The 23132-nt window shown below is 39.7% G+C and overlaps 1 protein-coding gene across 2 annotated transcripts; it reads right to left on the bottom strand.

Annotated features, from left to right (window-relative positions):
• On the bottom strand, positions 1 to 22957 carry LOC111343685 (uncharacterized). Of its 2 annotated transcripts, none has more exons than XM_088759631.1 (9): positions 22734 to 22957; positions 22483 to 22608; positions 19433 to 19931; positions 18397 to 18661; positions 16989 to 17795; positions 16510 to 16655; positions 11325 to 15941; positions 10533 to 10585; positions 1 to 205 (listed from the first exon to the last, which is right to left on the bottom strand). In XM_088759631.1, exons 1-9 carry the CDS (start codon positions 22826 to 22828, stop codon positions 94 to 96), a joined length of 6720 nt encoding a protein of 2239 aa, XP_088615757.1. In that variant the 5' UTR covers positions 22829 to 22957; the 3' UTR covers positions 1 to 93. The 2 variants fall into 2 exon arrangements, with proteins under 2 accessions (XP_088615757.1, XP_022806602.2); XM_022950867.2 differs by lacking the exon at positions 1 to 205 and adding an exon at positions 8676 to 9809 and having other exon boundaries at positions 22734 to 22914.
• Positions 22958 to 23132: the final 175 nt, after the last annotated feature.

Below are 23132 nucleotides of genomic sequence, written 5' to 3'. Positions count from 1 at the left end.
GAGCAACATAACACACCTTTTCAATTTCCATATAAACTCGCTAATCTGGAAAAAAGAATGAGGACCGGACTACTAGGAAGAAAGCGTAAGAATCTACGTTCCAGGAAGAGCCTGCTTCTCAAGCTCTTGCACACATCTTCGTCCCATATCCTGCAGGGTGCGACGCACAGCATTCTGTAACAGACCTTCTAATCTTGGATCATTACTAATGGAGAAGAAAAAAATCGAATTCGTTGGTTAAGCCTCATCCTGCGTGACTGACGTGTTTCCGGTGTAGCTCTTCGGGCGGAGAAAAGAAACAAACGGAAATGAGTCTGTTTTGAAAGCCAATTTTAGCTTTGACTCCCTACATAACCTACATAAATTCGCTCATTTTCTTTCTATGGATTATGTAGGATTTCCAATGTAACGTATTTTGGATGAGGGTGTCTAAAGATGGTTGTGGCGCTTTACAATCGCGCGTACCTCTGTAAAACATTATAAAATGGCTACAAAGGACTACGCATCCTCTTGCAAAAAGAGTTGAGAGAATTCGAACAGTTCAACATCGAGACGCAGTCGAAGGTTTGCACAACTAACGACCATCCTGCTAGCCCTTGATATTTTTGTAGCTCTTAGAGCCTTCAAAAACTGAAAATGGAGGCAAAAATTTCAAATTTATCCAATCAGAGGACTCAGAGTAAAAACAATCAAACTGCCTAAAGCGCCGGAAAACGCGGGTGACCAATTCAATCGGTTACGAGACTGGCGTGAGTTTTTCTGGACCAATCACAGAGCGAAGTGAAGCAAATCCAGTGCGATCTCGGATTACTTTCGAACCTGAATTGGAGATTGCTTTAAAAACCCGCATTTGTTGTAATGTAAAATGCTGGTGAATAATTTTTTTCATGCGTATACCCTTTGCAAACTGCATCCCACATGAAGAACTAAGAGCTAATTGATTTGAAACGTCACAAGATAATTAAAAAGAACTTAGATGTTGGAAACTCATTCAAAAACGATTTATTCTCTCACCTCACTAACATCTTAACCACACTGATCACTGTTTGGCATTCCTGTTTGTAAACCTACAGCGGTAAAATCACAAACAGAAAACCATAAATTTAGTAACAATGACAGAGTAAAGTCTGTTCGAAGAGACAAATGCCTGGACTAAATTGTAGTTGATTTTTCTTTTTGTCATTATCTTGAAGTATTCCCCTTGTTAATTGACGTTTAGATGTATTTTCCGAACTTCTTTTAAGCGACATCCACCTTCAGGATCTAGAACAAAACATCAGTTATTTGACAAGCTAGCAAGTTTCTACAAATGTCCATAATCGCCTTGCAAATTCAATTCGATCGATGCCATACCACAAAAGAAGCTTATGAATGCGGGCGTATCTATTGAAAAGTCTTATTGCGGAAACATTTCTGTAGATTTCATTATGACGCTCAAGGAAATGGTTACACTCCGTGAAAAGCGCACTGGGTAGCCTCTGACGAACAAAAACAGATAATTTGATGACGAACGACTTCATCACGCATCAGGCAGAACGGGACGATATTATTAATTATTTATAACCGACGAGGCCGCAAATTTGAAGACGACCTCGCTCAAAATTAGAGAGGAATTGGACAAAACTGCCTTACCGGACCCCTCGCAAGGATTTTTGAAGATTTTAATCTTAGTTTAATCTTGATGTACTCTTTCATTCCGAAGATTTTAATCTTTAAAAAGATGTACCTTCAATTTTCACCAATAATAAGGAAGAAATGAAAAAGATTCGGTCATTTTTTTTCCGGAGTGAAAATAGCTTGATGATATTACTCACCTGCTCTACCCTCTTTCTTTTTCCGAAGCTTTTCCATCTTTAGAGCGACCCAATCACTTTCTTTTCTTCTACAACTAGTCTCAACGTCCGGCAGGATCCTCTTGGCTGTGTGATCATTGACATTGATATCACCAACGATTGACCGACTTTGACTGTAAAATTCGATATTCCTCGTCGGTGGCAGAGTGCCAGTTTTCAGTGCACAAGCAAAACGGTCGTTCTTGAAAGTGTGACTGTGGCCGTTTTTTATGCTGATATTACCACAATTGGTATCATTTTCTGTGTACACATCCTTACCATGATGATTTGGTTCATTAGTGAAAAAAGAATCGCCGAGCACAACATTCATAGGGTTTTCCGCTGTAACAATATCCAATATTCATGATTACATTACATCTAAATTGGATAATTGCAATTCCCTTCTCTATGGACTACCTGACTATATGATTAACAAGCTACAGTCTATACAGAACGCTGCTGCGCGAGTTATTACTTTGACAAAGAAATGGGAACATATTACACCTGCATTAAAGAAACTTCATTGGCTACCTGTATCGCATTATCTTCAAAATACTTCTATTTGTCTATAAAGGTCTACATGGCTTAGCTCCAGCTTATATTGCTGAACTGTTGCATCAAAGGAATTATGGCTCTCGTGTACTGCGTTCCTCATCACAAATGCTCCTGACGGTTCCTAGAACATTTCGAAAGAACTATGGTGACCGCGCCTTCTCCATTGCCGGTCTCAAGCTTTGGAACGATTGACCATATTCCCTGAAAACATCTGAATCTGTTGCAATTTTCAAGAAGAACCTTAAAACATACTTGTTCAAAGACGCTTTTTAATTTACGATTTTTTATAATTTAATTGCTATGTTAATTACTCTATAACTTTGTAAAGCGCTACGGAGAACTAGTCGAGCTTAGCGCTATATAAATGCTTTATTATTATTATTATTATTATTATTATTATTATTATGTCTGTAGAAGTGATCATACACGAGCTGGTTTTCTTAGTCTCTTATAGAAAAGAAGAATTTGGGTTCGTTTTCCCACGGCGATCAGGTGTTCGATCTGTTGGCATGATAAGTTTGAGAGCTTTCCGTGCCACTTTGTTGCTAATTTGCCCTTTCAGGCTCCAAAGGCCTTGTTTTGGGATTTTGTTACGGTATACAGTTGTAGTAAAAAGTGGGCCTTCCTTTTTTTAATGCTCGCCGCATTGCTTCTTTGCAATTGGTTACGCCACTTATATTAACATATTTAGTATTCTTATCTATTAGTTTTTAGGGTTTGTTCCTTGTATTTTTTCCATTGCTTTCTTTATAATTAGGTGTTTTGTTTATTAGCACCAATTTATTAGTCGTTATCTGTAATTACGTAATCATCAGCACTTCGATCCTATTTAATGCTCTTTTTTTATTTCAAAAGTTGTAAATAACTGAAGGTCTCTGACCGAAACGTTTTTTATTAAAAATTTTTATATTTTTTACGTCAGAAGTTGTCCATCCTCGCAAGTTGTCCAAGCAGCAAGAGCTTTTGAGCAATAAGCTTGCCAGAATACATAAATACATACATACATACAAAAAAGGAAACAAGAGATTAAGAAGGAGGACGCAGAACGAGAAAAGCAGCAAGAGCTTTTGAGCAATAAGCTTGCCAGAATACATAAATACATACATACATACAAAAAAGGAAACAAGAGATTAAGAAGGAGGACGCAGAACGATAAAAGCAGCAGGGGCTTTTGAGTAATAAGCTTGCCAAAATACATAAATACATACATACATACAAAAAAGGAAACAAGAGATTAAGAAGGAGGACGCAGAACGAGAAAAGCAGCAAGAGTTTTTGAGTAATAAGCTTGCCAAAATACATAAATACAAACATACATACAAAAAAGGAAACAAGAGATTAAGAAGGAGGACGCAGAACTAGAAAAGCAGCAAGAGCTTTTGAGTAATAAGCTTGTCAGAAAGAGATCAATAGGTATACCATGTGAAATATGTGAGCATTACCATTCTACTAGGAGATAGATGTCACAAACCTGAAAAAAATAACCAGACAAACAAAACCAAAGACAAAAACCACAGTGTACTCTTTCTGTTTCTTGAAGGTCATTCGGTGTTATCAGAATCAGTTCCACTCTCACCTCGCCCCATGACATGCTTCGTGATGCAAGTATCCCATCCAGAAGTCCAGTTAATTTGTTTTCATTTTTTGGCGGTGAAAAATTCTGGTGTGGTAAGAGAACTCATCATTAATTTAAAACGTAGTCCGTTCCAGCAATTGATGCCCTCTTTTTTTCTTCCTTTTTCGGTTAGGCTTGTAGTTTTGCCTGCATTCCCAAAGACAGAAAATAAGTCCATTATGGGTTGCTCCACAGAATTAACAAGTTCCCGCTGCGTAGTCATGCTCTTAGCCTTGGGTTGAGCTTGAGAGAGAAGTATCATTGGAGTTGTGTCTTTTCGATGAAATACCAACATGGTGTCTCAGTCGGTATTTGAACCGTCTGAATGGTTCATTTTGAATGAGAGTATGAAGAAAAGAAGTGAAACTAACCCTTATATCACCCTTTCAGTGAAACGCAAAGTGACTATCAGATCTGTGAGAAACAAACTGATCAGGTGATATGTAATTTTTTAGATTTGGACCACGAAGTCAATTGAAAATATACTTGTACCTTTTTATCTAGATATGCTCATTGGTGCGGCAGTATGAGCATGTTCATAACAAGAAAGTAACAATTTGTCCAGTTGGGGAAGAACACCCCGCAAAAGGGGGCGCTAGGCAATTCCACAACATTTTCGTTGAGGGAGAATTAACAGCATCCTTTGACTTATTGGAACGAGGAAACTTCCAACTATCTGAGAAAGAAACTTACGTGGTAAGTGTTTATATAAAACCGTCAAAAAGAACGACAGAAACTGAAAAAATATTCCATCTAAAACCGGCTTCTGTAGTTTGCTTTTAAATTGAATGATAAAGAAATTCATCAAAATCATTATATTGTAGTTTTTGAGACATTTTTTTTCCCCTGTTGATCATTGTAACCATTTCCCTCTCTTGGTCCAGGTTCCTCTGTCTCGGATCGTGGCCTTAACTGAGAATCGAATCCCTCACTCTTTAGCCACATTTTATTTGCGATACCATTGCGGACCCAGTGAAAATAGTCAAGGTCTCATTCAGATGACGCTCTCTTCTGGGAAGACACGTCGCAGAATGTTTATAGCAGTATGGACTCCTCTTCAGTAAATGTGACTTTGGTTTCAGTTCTTATTTCGCAAAAAAATGACTGACCAGTTAATTTCTTCCTGTCGGTGGTCCTCAGACGACCTTTTTCGAGAGCATCACAATTTTGCAGCACATTGGAAGAAGAAATAATTTCATCGTTAAGTGTTTCCGAGAACTGAACTTATTTATTTGTATTCTTTGCGCCTAGTTTTGCCAAGCAGGGCTTACACCAATCAATATAAGGTAATGGTAAAAGATAGATATCACTGATAAAGAAGAAATATTTCTAACGTTTAATTACTTGTCTTCGAAATGAAAACCTGATGAAATAATTTCTACCTCGAGGCACAAGTAGATGGCAGCAACTTGATTATTACAAGTTAGTGGATTCCACCCTGTCAGACGCTTTCGTAAATGCGAAGCCGTCTCTGAACATTATGATTTGAACTTTTGGAATATGTAAATATCTTATTAAACGTTTTGTAGTGTAGTATCGCTGAGTATTTTACGAGTTGTACCGTATTTTGACGAGCCCTAAGGGTGAGTCAAAATTATCCAACACGCCAAATTGTTATTTCAGTGCGGGCGAATTTCGCTAATATTTATTTAAGGGGAGTGCGAGAAAGAAGTATGTGAAGCGAAACGGAATTGGCGCGGAAATTTCATTGTCGTCTACTAGACGTTAGCAGTTAGTAACTGCTTTTCTTCGTTCAATTTATCCAATAAACTTGGATCAATATTCGCCATTCCGACTCTTCGTTGTAAGAAAAATTAATTTAGATTGTCCGCTGTTTTTTTTTTGTTAACTTCAATTCGATGCTTGCGCGATACGAGAAAACCTGTCTAACCGGTTCTCTGGAGTACAAATACCGCGAGATATTTGTACTCGTTTGGGGCGTTATTTGTACTCTACGAAGCAGAGTTGGATAATGAATCAAGTTATTTTACAGTTTCGAAGGTTGTAAATAGTAAAACCTTAACCATGCCCCACATATTACTCAAATATACACATTGGGGCAAGAAAGTGATCAATTTTGTACACCATAGTAAGGTAACGTAACGTAAAGTCTTTATTAACAACAGACGTGTGACTTATAGTAAATTTACACTAATAGCCAATCCTGTAACTACAAAAATGCCAGATGTTAAGATATAAACCTAGAAACTCACCTCTCACAAAAGCCTACCTTCAGAAAAAAAGCGCTTACTGTTAGACTGGAAAGTGTACTTACATACGATTGGCGATCACCTGCTATTCATATGAACAATATTTACTGAATTTGCTTATTTTTCTTACACTGACTCTACATTTATCTGTTTATCTAACACTACGACATTGTTTGAAACGAGTTCATGCCCATCGGAAACAAACCATTTACTTTCCTGTTTCTATTTTGACTGTCGTTCTCCCAAAATAGCTAGTCTGCCTGCATCAACCAACATGCAAATCCTGGTTTTTGTAAATAACAAACGAATAGGGTCAATTGTGTTTCTCATAGAAGTGAAAACCGCTTTTCTCGCGCCCTAATTTGCTAGCTCCGAGGTACTTTCTCAAGTGCGAAATAAGCAATAGAAAATAAAGAGTATCACGTACCTTTCCATTGAAATACCTAAAGCCAATCTCCCACGACACCAGGAGGATCCGGGTACAAGATGAGTTTTGTTATTGGTCAGGTACACGGGTACAGAACCGGACTGTGATACATAGACATCATTTGTGCGCAGGCGCACACTGCACGTGGTGTCTTATTCTTTTTCCTCCGTGAAAGGGGTACACACCTCCTCAGTGACTTCTTTAAACTGGTTGTTTGATGATCACAATATGCTTATCACAGTCTTACATTTTTCAATTCCAGCGATCGCCTACCTCGACTTGTTTCGGAAACTCTGAGCAAACTTTCAGCGTTTAGGAAATAATTGGTCGGAAAAGTCAAACATTTTCAAAGCCTTAACTTCTTGCTCGGAATAAAAGTTTGGATGTCTGACATGCTAACATGAGTGCATTGTTGAACGGCCTACAACACTACTAATTCCACCCTGAATTTCAGAAATATATTCCCCTCTTAGCCAGCGAGAACTTTTCTCTCTTTCCAAATGTCTGTCTTCTTTTCTCCCGATCCTTGGGAGATAGTTCGCTCGCACGTTATCCTCCCAACTCATTTAAAGAAAATGTTGACCTTGGAAAAAACCTTGTTTCTTCCCTTTGACGCACGCATGTTTCGCGAATATAATGCTAATTTACTGGCCTTTTTAGCAAGCCGTTGATTAATGACTTTACATTTCTTTTGCATTTTTTTTGCCTGGGATATCAACAGTACTAGTACGAATTGCCCCGCGAAATGATAACTGTACCACGCAATGCTATCTGGCTACTTTTTCCAATTGATTTCTTTCATTTAATGTCGATTCTTTGATAGATGCTAGTTGACAGATGAAATGAAATCATTCATTTTAACGCCATTTTGGACACAAAACACGCCTTGATGTCGCATGTTTGTGTTGCATTTCGCACCTTCGTCATGAATGCACATGATAATGCTACTTTTTATGGTTTGCTCTTAATCCTAAAGGCCTGGCTCCGGTTGTTCAAACAGCGGATAACGCTATCCAACGGATAAATCGCTATCCAGCGGATAAGTGTTACCAAAACGTACTGCGCTATCCACCGGATAGTGATTTATCCAGTGTATAGCGTTATCCATCCTTCGAACAACCGGGGCCTGGCTAAACTAGGAAACTTTGTTGGGGAGGCAAATGTTTCCCAGTTTAGCCGCGCGGGAAACATATGTTGGGGAAACAAATTTTGCTGCTCGGAAACAAAAATTGTTTTTGCCTGCAGACAAAAAACATTTTTGTTTCCCGGACACAAATTTTGCGTCCGAAACATATGTTTCCCAGTTTAGCCACGATGAAAACAATGTTGATTAGTTTCCATTGCCGCTCGCACATTGAAAAATGTTTCATAGCAACGGTGAGCAGACAACAATTAAAATGGCTGACTGCGAAGAAATTCAAGCAGGTCACGCTCAAAGAAAGTGAAAGGAAAGGGAAAGGAATTGGAAAGATGAAGAAATTGAAATGCTAATTATGCTGTAGGAGGAAAGGCCTTTTCTCTGGGACCTGGGTCATAAGGACTACAGGAACAGGGACAGTAAGGAGGTGGCGTATTCGCAAATCGATCTACTGATGACAGAAAAATATGATATCAGCCGGGAGGATTACAAGAGCAAGTAGAAAATTATCAGGTCAATTTATGAGGGAACAGGCCCTGGAAAGAAAAAAGAAGTCCGGTCAACAAACAAGCGATGTGTACCACTCTTCTTGGAAGTGGTACAAGTTGCTGAAGTTCCTTACTATTGTGCAGAATGCCAGAAACGGCTTTGATACGATGAAAATGTGAACATCCTTTGATCCCCAGATTCCCTCTAGGTAAGTTTATTCATACACGCATGCGTAGCTCATTTGTTTTCCGAAACAATGTTTTATCGTTTAGCCACTGGGGCAGCAAAACATTTTGTTGTTTCCCGCTAATTTAGCCACCCCGGGAAACATAACAGGAAACAATGTTTCCGCAACAAAGTTTCCTAGTTTAGCCTGGCCCTAACAGCCGCGAACGAAAATTAGACAGTATTATGTTGAAACAATCTTTATTTCGAATTCATCGTGACTTTGATAAAACACGTCTTACAAAATTGCAACCTATAAAACTTTAATTGGAAGAAAATAACTCAACAATGCTGTTACTTTTAAGTTTGGTTTACATAACCACTCGTAAGAAATACAAAGCATGCAAAACGATCCCAAAGCACGTGTACTTCACGACTTCGGGTGAACATTTCTTTGCTTTGACATGGTCAATACTTGGAGTTTGGGAGGTGTTTCTCTAGACGGCGAATTTGTCACTTTTCTGGAACGGGGCTCAACGCCTTTCTTTGAAATCATGGTAAGGCTTGTTTTAAAAGAATATAAGACATGCTGAAAAAATTCCATTTCTACGAGTTTCGACATTGGGGGAGGTTGAGCGGTCCCAACGGTGACGCCAAGGAAAAGCTTGCTGAAAAATGAACTTTATTTTAGTTAAGAATTTTGCAAATGTCAGCATCAGACCTCATCTCACAAATAAATATTCATCATTATAAATGGAAACGTGAAAAGTTTGCCGTCTGATGCTATTGCTCTCAAACTGCACAAAATTATAAATGGAAACGTGAATAGTTTGCCGTCTGATGCTATTGCTCTCAAACTGCAAAAAATTATAAATGGAAACGTGAATAGTTTGCCGTCTGATGCTATTGCTCTCAAACTGAACAAAATTTGGTGGGTTTACGCCATTTTGTTTCGCAAATAACCGATTGAAAATGTACAAAATTTTAAAAAACGCACGTGGTTTTTCTGCTCGTTAATTTTTGTTTTCTCTCAATAAGTTCCCGTCGTCGCCCTTGTCATATTTTTTAAAGTCTTAACGAGTCTTTGTTTGGACTGATAGTCTAGACATGGTTCACCCTCTAAACTGTCAAGGAAAACTTTTCAAGGAATACGTGCCGGTTTCAATTTTATTGTAGAGCAACATAACATCCTCTCAATTTCCATATAACACGCTAATCTGGAAAACGAGGATGAGGACCGGACTACTGGGAAGAAAGCGTAGGAATCTATGTTCAAGGAAGAGCCTGCTTCTCAAGCTCTTGCAGACATCTTCGTCCCATATCCTGTAGGGTGCGACGCACAGCATTCTGTAACAGACCTTCCAGTCTTGGATCATTACTAACAGAGAAGAAAAAAAAATCGAATTCGTTGGTTAAGCTTCATCCTAGGTGACTGACGTATTTCCGGTGTAGCTCCTTCGGCGGAGGAAAGAAACAAACGGAAATAAGTCTGTTTTAACTTTGACTCCCTACATAAATCCGCTCATTTTCTTTATATGGATTATGTAGGATTTCCAATGTAACGTATTTTGGATGAGGGTATCTAAAGATGGTTGTGGCGCTTTACAATCGCGCGTACCTCTGTGAAACATTATAAAATGGCTACAAAGGACTACAAATCCTCGTGGAAGCACGAAAAGGGTTGAGAGAATTCGAACAGTTCAATATTTCTGTTGCTCTTAGAGCCTTTAAAACTGAAAACAGAGGCAAAAATTTCAAGTAAATCCAATCTGAGGACTCAAAGTAAAAACAGTCAAACTGCCTAATGCCCTGGAAAACGAGGATGACTAATTGAATCGGTTACGAGACCGGCGCGAGTTTTTCTGGACCAATCACAGAGCGAAGTGAAGCAGACTCAATGCGACCTCGGATTACTTTCGAAACTGAATTGGAGACTGCTTTAAAAACCCGCATTTGTTGTAAAGTAAAATGCTGGTGAATAATTTTTTCATGTGATACCCTTTACAAACTGCATTCCGCATGAAGAACTAAGAGCTAAATAAAAGTAATTAAAAAGGATTTAGATGTTCGAAACTCATTCAAACACGATTTATTCCCTCACCTCACTAACATCTTAACCACACTGATCACTGTTTGGCATTCCTGTTTGTAAACCTACAGCGGTAAAATCACAAACAGAAGACCATAAATTTAGTAACAATGACAGATGGAGTAAAGTCTTTTCGAAGAGACAAAAGCCTAGGACTAAATTGTAGTTGATTTTTCTTTTTGTCATTATCTTGAAGTGTTCCCCTTATTAATTGACGTTTAGATGTATTTTCCGAGTTTTTTTGAAGCGACATCCACATTCAGGATCTGGAACAAAACACCAGTTATCTGACAAGCTAAGCATAATCGCCCTGCAAATTCAATTCGATCGATGACTCCATACCACAAAAGAAGCTTAGGAATGAGGGCGTATTTGTTTAAAAGTTTTCTTGCGGAAAAATTTCTGTAGATTTCATTATGACGCTCAAGGAAATGGTTACACTCCGTGAAAAGCGCACTGGGGTAGCCCCTGACGAACAAAAACAGATAATTTCATGACGAAGACTTCATTAGGTATCAGGCAGAACGGGACGACATCATTAATTATTTATAACCGATGAGGCGGCAAATTTGAAGACGACCTCGCTCAAAATTAGAGAGGAATTGGACAAAACTGCCCTACCGGATCCCTCGCAAGGATTTTTGAAGATTTCAATCTTGATTTAATCTTAATGTACCCTTTCATGTTGAAGATTTTAATCTTTAAAAAGATGTACCTTCAATTTGCACCAATGATAAGGGAGAAAAGCACAAGATTTTGTCATTTTTTTTTCCAGAGTGAAAATAAGTCGATGGTATTACTCACCTGCTCTATCTCCTCTTTCTTTTTCCGAAGCTTTTCCATCTTGAGAGCGACCCAATCACTTTCTTTTCTTCTACAACTAGTCTCACCGTCCGGCAGGATCCTCTTGGTTGTGTGATCGTTGGTATTGATAGCACCAAGGATTGACCGACTTTGACTGTGAATTTCGATATTCCTCGTCGGTGGCAAAGTGCCAGTTTTCAGTGCACAAGTAAAACGGTCATTCTTGACAGTGTGACTGTGTCCGTTTTTTATGCTGATATTACCACAACTGGAATCATTTTCTGCGTACACACCCTTACCAAGATGATTTGGTTCATTAGTGAAAAAAGAATCGCCGAGCACAACATTCGTAGGGCTTCCCGCTGTAACAATATCCATGTCTGCAGAAGTGATCGTGCAAGAGCTGGTTTTCTTAGAGTCTCCTATACAAAAAGCAGAATTTGGGTTCGTTTTCCCACGGCGATCAGGTGTTCGATCTGTTGGCATGATAAGTTTGAGAGCTTTCCGAGCCACTTTGTTGGCGCGAAAAGATTCATCCTGGGAATCAGGGCAGGTCCTCTTAATGTCAGCGGGGCTTGAATGAGATGTTTTGTCTCCATTTTGACTAACTGAAGCCTGCGTTTGAATTCCTCTGTCACTTTCAAAGTCATTCTCATTTTCATCCTGCATCTGCGGATTTGTGCTCTGAACCTGATTTGAACACTTTAGTAGAGGCATCATCTGGTCATCATGCCCACATGCGCAAATATCACTCGCACATGCAACAGGCATATTGCCCGTCACCACAGAGGTTACCGAAGTCTCATCAGGCCTAAAGTTGTTATTACTGATATCAGAACTAGCCAAGTTTGATATTGATTTTGTTTTTGATACTTTTGACGAGGTAGCGATATGATGGTCAGCGGCTGTGGAGTAGTCTTTTATATTCGTCCCACATGGTGCTTGAAAATTCAACGATACCTCATTATAAGATACAAGTCCCGGCGGCCTTCTTCCATGATCTTTAACAGGCGCCTCTTTTTCGTTTGGCTGCAAAGGCGTTAGCGTAGCCAATAGCTCTTTATTTCCTGGATCTGAGCTGGGAGCAATAATAATGTCATCTGAATTAGGAAAAGAAGTATTTGACGCCGTATTTGCCCTGCCCGTCACTCTTGAGTCGGCACAATTACCAGGTCCTGGATCCTGTAACACAGCCAAGTTATCAGACCTTAAATTGTTGAATAAACCATCGAATTGGGTAACCTTCTGATTGCCATTCTCAGATGTGCCTTCATTCGATTTCAAAGGCGAACCAAAACTACACGGAACACTAGACAACAATGGTTCGACAACATTGTCAGGATTTTTCTCCTCTTCTCTGATTACTAAATCAGCTTTTTCAGCAACTGTCCCCTGCTGCTCCTCTTCACTGTTTGCTGACGCTTTGGAGGGGCCTGGTACAGAGTACTTAGCCAAAGACCAGGCTGAATCCAAGGAGAGAGATCTTGCAGGTCCAGCACTTGTATCATTAGTTGCATAGAATATGCGGGGTTTGTGCTGAGTTCCGCAGTCGGTGTAAAGGAGGTAAGTTTTGGCGGAGGTTACATAAGCCTTCTTGGGTATCACATCCATGGAGGCAGAAGTCGGCAAACTTTGCGTTCTCTCTTGGCATCTCAAAGAACTGCGGCCATAGTTATGACTCCTTTCCTTAACAGAATTATCTAACAAAACTTTAGTATCATCAGCCTCGTGCACTTTTGTGGTTGTTCTATATTCTATTTTAGGCTTGACATCCACTGAGGCAAGTGGTACCAAATTATCTGTTCCATCTTGATATTTCAAATACCTCAGATCGTCTTTAGAAATATTTTCTGTGACTGGATTATCTAACAAAACCTCACTATCCTTGCCATGGCCCCCTTCATCACAGTTAAGGTCCTCGTCCTTCACGTTGCGGGTTTCTATCTTGGTATTTGGTATCATGGGTCCTCCTAAAACCTTTTCCTCAGTTATATCGTTGAGTATTGATTTCCCTTGAGGTACTTCAAATTTAGATTTTGTTGAGCTGCAAAATATGAACGAACTTGGAAAGGGCCCTTTTGTGCTGCCACTGTTGATTGTAACATCTTCCTCCACTGGTAAATCACAACCCACGTCCATCGTGTCAAAAACTGGTTCAATGTCATCACATTTACTGTCCTCGTTAGAAAAGTCTTCCACGATAATACTTCGTTGTGCGTCACTTCCGCTCAAGCTGGTTGGATGACTCGGAGAATATGGCGACATTTCATCTTTCGGGAGTGGTGAGCGGTGTTCCTCACTTGTCCAGGTTGGACTGCTGGGAGAATAAGGTGTGTTTCCATCACCATCTTCAGTAACAGTAGTGTCATTATCCACACATACTGATGATCCTTTCCAAAAGTCTTGAATCTCCCCATCTAAGCTTGTGTCCATATCAACACTTTGAAGATGTGCAGTCCGCGAGGGGATAGCGTCTTTCCCAGGCGGCAAGACCTCTCCGCTTCGCCCGAGGCTTTCCAGATATGTTTCTTCTAGAGAGTCAGAAAGGTCACGAGTACCTACCTTTGTTTTGGTGTCATTTGAAGTTTCCATATTACACATTGCATGTTCTTGACCGAGATTATCCTCAAAAATGTCACCGTCTACTTCCAAAACACTTTTTTCACCAGCTTCCTCTTTAGACAAATCTTGTTCTCTATCCGAAATAGAGACCTCAGGTTCTCTAACACCTTTCACATTCAAGTTATGAACAAGGCCATCTTCATTGTGATGACAGACTTCTTTTTGTGCTCCTCGGATTTCTCCAGGGGTATAAACTTCTCCTTGCTTGCACAAAAATTTATCTTTGCATGTGGCATACGAAACGGTATCTTCGCATATTTGAAAAGCCGCAGCTGTTTGAGTGGTTTTCTTCTTGACATCACTCTCCCAGTAGTCCAACCCAACATTTCTGTGGTCTCTCTTATCTTCATTGTCAGCTTTATGGGAGTCTTTCCGGTTATCATTCTTTAACTCTCCTTTACCTTCTTTCGAGTCTCTTATGCTGCACATGCTCACATGCTGGCATTCTGTGCTACATACCGGTTTCTTACTCCTGTTATAATTAGATTTATCCTCGTTATAACTTCCCTGATTTAAAGGACCTGAACCGACCTTTAAACTGCTGATGCTTGTCTTCGTAAGAGGCACTTTAGGACCGCTCCGGCTGTATATAAATTGATCATCATTATAACCACCTCGAGACGAAGCAAGTTGTAGGTTAAAATTGTCTCCCTGCCTACCGTCATTTTCTGCGTTACTCGACGGAACTGGAAAACAAGACGTCTTAGTTAACGAGTTTGGACCCGCGGAAATGTCGTCTGAAACGGACTCCATGCCAGTCTCTTCATAATTGTCCTTACTTTGAAGCATTGCGTCATGTTCCTCCCTCTGCCATTCGCTTCCATCAGCCTCGTCTTCATCGTGAGTCAATACGTTGTCGGGTAACATTTTTAAAACTTTGGTTCCTGACGATACTTTCTTAGAAAATTCCTTGCGAATGGTAGTACTACCCATGTCATCTCTCGCATTTAGATGACAAGATTCTCCATCTACTTCCCATTCAGGTAGCTTCCCGTTCACTGCAGAGATTTCCCCGTGAGCACGATGTACAGTTGTTGACGCAATTTCCTCATGTGTGACATTTCCTTTGTACTCCTCGATCTCTTGCTTGAGATTCGGCTCTCCAAAGGACTCATCTGAGTTCGTTTGCTGGTCAACGTGACAGGTTTTGTTTTCCTCTTCTGACATCTCCTCACTGTAATCCGTTTTTTTCCAGGTCTCAGAGGACTGGGAATCTTGCAAATCAATGTTATCAACTTCCATCATGTCTTTATTTCCTGCAATGTTTAATTTCGAAAACTCCTCATCTGAAGAAAGGTTGCCAGGTTGTAATCCATTTCCCTTAATGTCGAAGTGATAACCATTTTCTGAATTTCCTGTAGAAAAATTAGAGCATTCGTCGCGTTCACCTGTTCCGTCTCTATCAATGTCACTGATTTCCAGCCGTTCGTCATCAACCCCATCATCAACAATAGAGCTTGAGTCTTCATCTACGTTCAAAAAGTCATCTTCGTGGGAGATACTGTTCTCATATGAATCTGCATGTTCTGAATCATCCTCCGACAAATTGGAGCTGTCATTACCGTCAGTTTCCTGCTCTTCTTCCTGGTCTGAAGGGTCATTACAGGATGAAACTTCTGCTCCGATGATACTTTCTTCATAGTCACCCCCCGCTTCCCCTTCTGCGCAACTGATATCCTCATCTATGTTTGACGATTGTTTTTCTTTATCCGAGGGAGGAGTGGGAGGGGTGGCCTTCTCTTGCTCAGGATTCCTCTTTTCATCAGGTCTGGATCCTTCAGACTCACTGGCTGGGTTTACAGAGAGCTCTGCTTTACTTCCCGTACACTTTATTAGACCAGAATTACCACTGGTCGATGCGTTCTTTTTTGAAGCATTTAACTTAGTTTCGGGTCTTTTGGTAGGAACCTTGCCTTGTGCCAGCGTTACAGCCAGGTTACTTAAAAAACGATCCGCTCTCTTTGTGTTAGAATTACTTGCTGTGGGATCCCTTAGCTGTAAGAGAAATAAAAAAATAAAAACATCGGTTATAGTAAATATCCTCCCTAATTTCACTCGTTTCTGGAGAGAGGTTCGTGTGAATGAGTGTATATACCTGAGCGAGTGCACACCCACCCCTCCCCTAACCCAGCAACAATAAACTAGGGGAGGGGTAGGCTCGCAGTTGCTCAGATACTGACATTGATCCGTATGAATCATTGGATAAACGTTGACTGGGAATCGATACAAGTAAAAATGGAAGTCTGCGAACAATAATGACTTTTAAGACCAGCTCTCGATGATCCATACCAGGGATTGAACATGGAGTTCTCCATCCAGGGTCCAGCACCCAAGAATCCTGGCTCCGGTTGTTCAAAGGACGGATAAATCGCTATCCAGTGGACAAGTGTTAGAAAACGTACTGCGCTATCCACCAGATAGAGATTTATCCAGTGTGTAGCGTTATCCATCCCTCGAACAACCGAGGCCTGGAATCTAGCAACTAGGACACCGTATCTCTCGCCACGAGCTAAACGTAATACAGCAATGAATCCTAATTTTAGTGGCGTGTGTTGTCCTTTACCTGTCTTCTTTTTCGTTCATGATCTCGTGGTGATAACTTTTTTCTTTCGTCAGTTTCTTTTTTTCCTCTCTTCCGGGTGCAATCATAGTTCCCGTTTTCAGGTTCGCTCGACGCATTGTCACACATACTCACACTTGTTTGCCTACCTATGAAAGAAAAATCCAAAAGAAACGAGAAAAATTAATTTCTTTGAAGAGCCACGTTTTTTGTCTGTTTGTGACAAAGTTCGATTATAATGCAAATTCTTAGCTGTGTCAACTCATATACGACTGCACGAAGATTCGCCGTGACAAATTTATAACCGTATTACAGAAAATGCCTAAGTTGGCGTTCATCATTGGCCAAAGAATTGACTTCAATGGGGTAGGAGTTCCAGGAGTGACCAGCAGCACATACCCAGCAAAAATTGACACAAGCCCAAGCCAAATTACAAGTCCAGCACCCCAACCACTCGGCAACGCTGACTCATGAAAACTTACTTCTTTTAGTTCTGCCATCTCTTCTGCCGTCGTTTTCCCTGCGTCTTTTCCTGTTTGTGACTTGACCAGAAGATGATGCTTCGCTCCTACGTTTCTCCGGAGAGATTCTCGTCCCTCTAAGTGAGTTCTTTAGACTATTCTCTCTATCTCGATCTCTATCTCTTTCTCGCGAAGATGAATGTTTCCCGTGTTGATGCATCATTAAAGAACGACGAAGGTCGATGTCTTTACTGTCGTTGTCACGTCCTCTCGGCCAAGACGTCCTTGTATTTATGTTTGGTGAGAAACTTCGACTTTCTCTTAACTTTCTCCCAAAGCTTTGCTCATTGTAGTGGCTTGATCTTCCATTCATTGGTGAAGATTCACGAGTTTTGAAGGCAAACCCTTTGTCGACTGAAGAACTTCTATTGCGTCTTCCATTCCTAGAGTGTATATTTCTCTCAGGGGACAAACTGCTACGACCTCTTCTCGAGCGAGCGGAGTCACCTGTTGTTTTTGATGAGGCATTACATGCAAGTGGAGAGCCAGGATGACCAAATGTCTTAGAGTGAACGTTCACAGGAGAAGCACTGTGGCGATCTCTACCTCTGAAATTTCTGTGAATGTTCCTCAGCCACTCATCTGACCTTGGCCTTCCCTCTGTTGGAGTTGAGGATCTTGGGTCATGACCCCGGGCTACGTGTTTGAGTGTGTCCTTCGTGACATCCACGTTAGATGGCTTTCTGGTTTGACTGCAAGGTGGCAATGTCTCCCATCTTGGCCAATGTACATTTTGATCTGATGGTGGAAAATGACGTCGGGTCTCTTCTGCAGAGTAACAGAAAAGTAACACATTAAAATTCCAAATTCTGGTCAGGCAGCATGCACTGTCCAAGCACAAGCACAGTAATTGCTACAACAAAAACCCTGGAATGCTGATTCTCCCAATCGACCAACTCCGCTAAAGAGTATATAAGGGGTACGTTTTTCCTGAAACTGTGGTGCTGCGTTGGTGGAGGAGTTAAACGAGGTAATTTGGTTTTATCAACTGATGAGTATGAGAGCGATCTTAGCAGTATTGAACACTACTTAAGCGGTAGTGAAAATAAGTAGTGTTCATTACTACGAAGATCGCTCTCATACTCACGACTTTCACCGTAGTTCATATATATGATTTTCATATATTCACAAACGTTTACCAACTGAGCTGATACTGTTGATTGACCACCGGAAAAAGTTTCCAAAGCTGACGTTTCGAGCGTTTATAGCCCTTCTTCAGAGCTAATAGCAACAAGCTAAGTCAACTGCGGGAAGTTGTTGTTCATTAGACGAACTACCCCAAACAAACGCGTTTTTTTTTTTTTTTTTTTTTTATCAAACATCGCCTTTTTGGTGAGGAATGTTTTGTAATTAGATCTTAATTAATTACCTGTAAATTCTCTGTTGGCAAACCATTCTCTATCGTCTCTTGAGCAGAAACGATCTCCTCTGTGATTGGTTTGGTCCCCTGATTTGTCTGGCGATAACCTCTCGTTGTGTGCGTGACGGTCATCACTAAACTTAAAGTAGTTTCCCCACTGAGAAAAGTTATCATCATAATCTTTGGTAAAATCTTCATCGACAAGTTCTGGGCGTCTTCCTTGGTCAGCTTCACGTTCTCGCCAAAACTTGTCGCAACGGAGATGCAAAAATTCCTAAAGTGCAAAAAGAAGTGTAGAATGTTAAATGCAATCATTTTGACAACGATAGTATCCTTGATGAAAGGCAATAACTTTTCAAACACTCTCGAGAAAGGTCTGATTAAAACTCAAAATCTGAGCAACTACGCACCTGCCCCTCCCCCCCCCCCCAACTAAACATTACCTCTAACTTGTCTCAGTTGACTGTTGTTGGGTTAGGGGAAGCGTTGTTACTGAAATGAGTTTGGTGGTCTGACCCCTACCCCAGCAATTATCGCCAAGGTTTAACCATTTCACTCTCAAGATCTCATTAGCAATTCTCCTTACTGTCTGCCATTGATATTTTCATTGATATCTTCTCTATTCTCATGACTAGTCTGCTTGATATTGTATGATATTGTAAGGAGAAACTCTGCCTTGATCACTGGCCCCTTAGCATTTGACTTTGATAAGAGGCTACTTCCTTAGGGGAAAGGGGGGAGGAAAGGGGGAGGGGAGGGGAGGGGAGGGAGGGGGGGGGGCAACTGTGCTGTTTGTGATTTTGTGCTACCAGTATCAGGATTCAATACAGGAATATGGGCCTCTGCTTCATGTGTTTGCACAGTTTCTGGTGCCCACAACTGACATATGACAAATAAAACATCACAAAACTTATCACAAAGACATGCTGTCATATTTTTGTCACAAAAACTCTTTCTAAACATAACCAACAGTCTCAGCTTGGAGATTCAAATTTACTTTTTAATGGTGAAATTTCAGAGTGAATTATATCACATATGCACAAACCTGTTCTCTTTCATAGTACCCCCTATCTGAAAGGTTTTCATGGCTGCCTCTTAAGTTGGGATCCCACTCATTCCAGTCGTAATCAAAACCTGGATAGTGTCCTTCACCTCCACCATCACTACTCCAACGATCTTGAGGATATTCTTCATTTTTTCCTTGGTAATTTTTAAAATCTTCATTTGTCTCATATCTGTCCATATAAGTATGTTGTTGAAACCCTCTGAAGTTATCTGACCCCTCTTTGAATTCCTCTTGATCATCATAAGATACAGATTCTCTAGGCAAGTAGTTTGTATTACAGGAATTCTTTTCTCTTGTAAAATTCTCATTGTGTCTTGATGATTCTTCAGTTTCTTTGTTGAATCTTGTATTGTCGTCCCGTCTTCGGTTATACTTGTCATATGAGTCTCTGCCTAATCTTTCTGGACGCACCATACTTAAAGGGGCTCTCCAAAAGTTCAGTCTCACTTTATGATTTAAGACCTGTTTTCCATTGAACCTTAAAAATGAAATAAAATCAATGTCTTTAATCATAAAGTGGTCAAAACATAATATCATTCACTCTCAAAATCTTTAATGAACAAAGTGTGGATATCTCCCCACCTTATGAATATATTAGTGATGTCCTAGAGATTTCAAAAATGTGTAATTGGAAATAATTTTCTTCATTTATGCTTTCCAATTAGGACACAAATATTGCCAATGAATCCGAAATATTTTGATTGATATAAAATTAATGATCAATAGAACATGCTATGCTTTGGAGGTGCAACTGAAGTACCCTTTTGGAAGCTCAAATAGAGAATGAAGTTCAATAAGGAGAGCCGCTGGTGTTTTCCTGTTACTAAAATATGACTGGGAAACCGGGTAAAGTAAAACCTGCATAACATCATCTCAAGCTTGATTTACCGCCACTAAAGAAACAGACAAGGGTTGGACCCTTATTCACAAGTTGAAGACATTATGGTCTGAAAGACCAGACTCTGCCTTGCTGCCTCCTTTCTTCCATCACTTAACTCAATTTGAGCACAGTGGAAGAGTAATGTATTGAGTTAAACACAAGGAAAGAAATCCATATCTACAAGCAATCATGTATCATTTTGTTTATCATATAAACATCAAAGGCCTTTACTAACATGAAAAGAGCGCAGTGACAGCTTTTCTCAGCACTGAAAATTACTGTAGTAGTAGTTCGTAGTAGTAGTTGTTCTTTATTTAATGTGGCACCACACTTAGCTACAAGCTACTTTCCAGGAAGCCCACTATAAAATATACCATAAAAATTACAACCTACATCAAGAAATCATGTACATTAAGTAAAGTATTATTACAAAAAGGATATTGCAAATTTAAATATATACTTGTATACATGTGTAGTAAAACAGAGATCAAAACCTAAAAACTTAAAATTTTAGGTGACGGATATCACGAAAAAACGTTCTTGTGTCAGCCTTTATGCATATAGCATCTGGTAGCGCATTCTGGACAAGTCTTAGCAGCAAAATAACAAAATGACTTAAGACCATGCTTGGTATTGCTACCCTTTGGTAAGGAAAGCATGTTAGTGCCTCTTAAATTGTAATCAGTCCTCCTTGGTTTAACTAAGTCAGCAATAGGTCTGGGAGCCTTATATAGAAAGCAGTTATTGACCATTAGCAACATGTCTTGAATCCTACAACTCTTCAATGTCATATGCAAACTGTCTACAATTGAGCAAGTCTTCATATGAAATAATTTGAATATATCAACAAAGTTGAAATGGTAAATTGGCCACCGTTACAATTATAAAAGCTGACATTTTGAAAGGTCAGCTTTTATAATCACAACGGTGGCCAATTTACCATTTTAACTTTGTTGATATCTAACAATTATTCGCCGAAGGCGAGGTGAATATTGTCTAATAATCCCCGAGACGAAGTTGAGGGGATTATTTGACAATATTCACCGAACCTGAGGCGAATAATTGTTTTAGTATAATTTTAGAGCTGAACAACAGAGAAATTTCTAAAATCATAACATTTTAGTAACATTTATTAACATTTTATTTTAACATTTTATATAAACCGCGTGGAGCGGTTTATATAGCGTCATACAAGGAACTGCTAGACCAATCAGATTGCTGGAAACTCTTTGCTCAGCTCTGAAATTATACTAAATTCAAATTATTTCGTTACTCCAACCAATGCAGCCCCAAACAGTTTCTTTAGAAACTATCAGCCTTTATTCATATGAAATACGCTTATCTTTATCTTTGTGTTACTGTAAATTTTGTTAATTGATAAGTGCAAGGTGAGCCACAGACTTTGTTTGCCTTATTTTTTTTTCTATTTCAGGCCATGCGATGGCATGCAATTGATAATTTATTTGAAAATTGGTCATATGTATGGTTGCATGAAACTTAGATTTCCATAGAGAGAAAGAGGCAAACCTCAAAACGATTTCAGACATTTTTTAAAGGACAACAAGCATACAGCATACACTCATTGTAAAAGTTAAATACGACTCGAGCTCTGATGGATAAAAAGGCTTCTTCCAAACTATCACCTAACTTGAATATCTTTCAACCTTGTGTGATTCAACTAGTCATTTCTTTCCCAAGCTCTTTCTGGCTAATTAGATATCAATTCTCTGTGATGTGAAAAACATCGATTGCAATGCTAACTTTCGTTAAGAACAATGGCGACTTAGGATTTACTGTTTTCTCGGTCCGCTGGAAAACCTGGGGCAACGATGGCCGCCGCATGTTAAAGACCTTCTGTGCATAAAGACACGCGATTATACATAATTGATCCAACAAATATAAAGTAAACGGTTACTTATAATTTATAAATTTTTAATTCAAATAACGGGATTTTCTCTCAAGAATTAGGATTGAGTTGATTCTTTTGGGAGAAGGGATGAACGTAACATGTGACAAAAAAAAAAAAATTAGTAATCACTTGATGTTTACAAGTTGCTTCCACTCTTGCAAACATGGTAAACTATACTCTCCGAGTACTCTTAGCAAAGTGAATATCTTAATTTTATGATTTCTAAGCAAGATTAATTACCTTTCAATAGCATTCGCAGCAGCTGCTGGACTATCGAATTTTAGGACGACGAACAACCGGCCTTTGTCTTTGGACTGAGCAGTCATTTCCACACAGCATTTTCCAACTCTGTCATGAAAATACTTCCTAGTAAACAAACCAAATTAAAGAAACACTCACTGTTAGGTCATACGAGGGAACTACACACGAACCAATATCCGAGATTACCCCAAATTGGGGTATTGAAGTTATAATGAAGTCGAAGTTCTCACCTGATCTCGGACGTTGTGAAGTTCACGTTTGTGGGAAACCCTCTGATGAAGACGCAGTCTTTTAGCTCTAAGAAGTTATCGCTCGCCAAATGCATTGTTTACAATGTTTCGAGGAAGATTTCAGGAAAATGGCAGAGTGTCGCCACTCTGATTTGTACCAGAACGGTACAACTGATTTGGTACAACGGTACAACGGTACAACGGTACAACGGTACAACGGTACAACGGTACAACGGTACAACGGTACAACGGTACAACGGTACTCTGATTTGGCAGAACGGTAAGTTGAGTCTATTATTTACAGCTGGATGTGAATGAATAACCACGCTACCACTGACAAATGATCACACACGGTATGCACCAATCTCCACAAGTTTTATGCATTGTTTGAGATTTTAA

Source organism: Stylophora pistillata, chromosome 5, assembly GCF_964205215.1.
Source record: "Stylophora pistillata chromosome 5, jaStyPist1.2, whole genome shotgun sequence".
Classification (NCBI taxonomy): Eukaryota; Metazoa; Cnidaria; class Anthozoa; order Scleractinia; family Pocilloporidae; genus Stylophora; species Stylophora pistillata.
The sequence above is the reverse complement of the archived record's forward strand: the minus strand, read 5'-3'. Positions and strand labels throughout refer to the sequence as shown.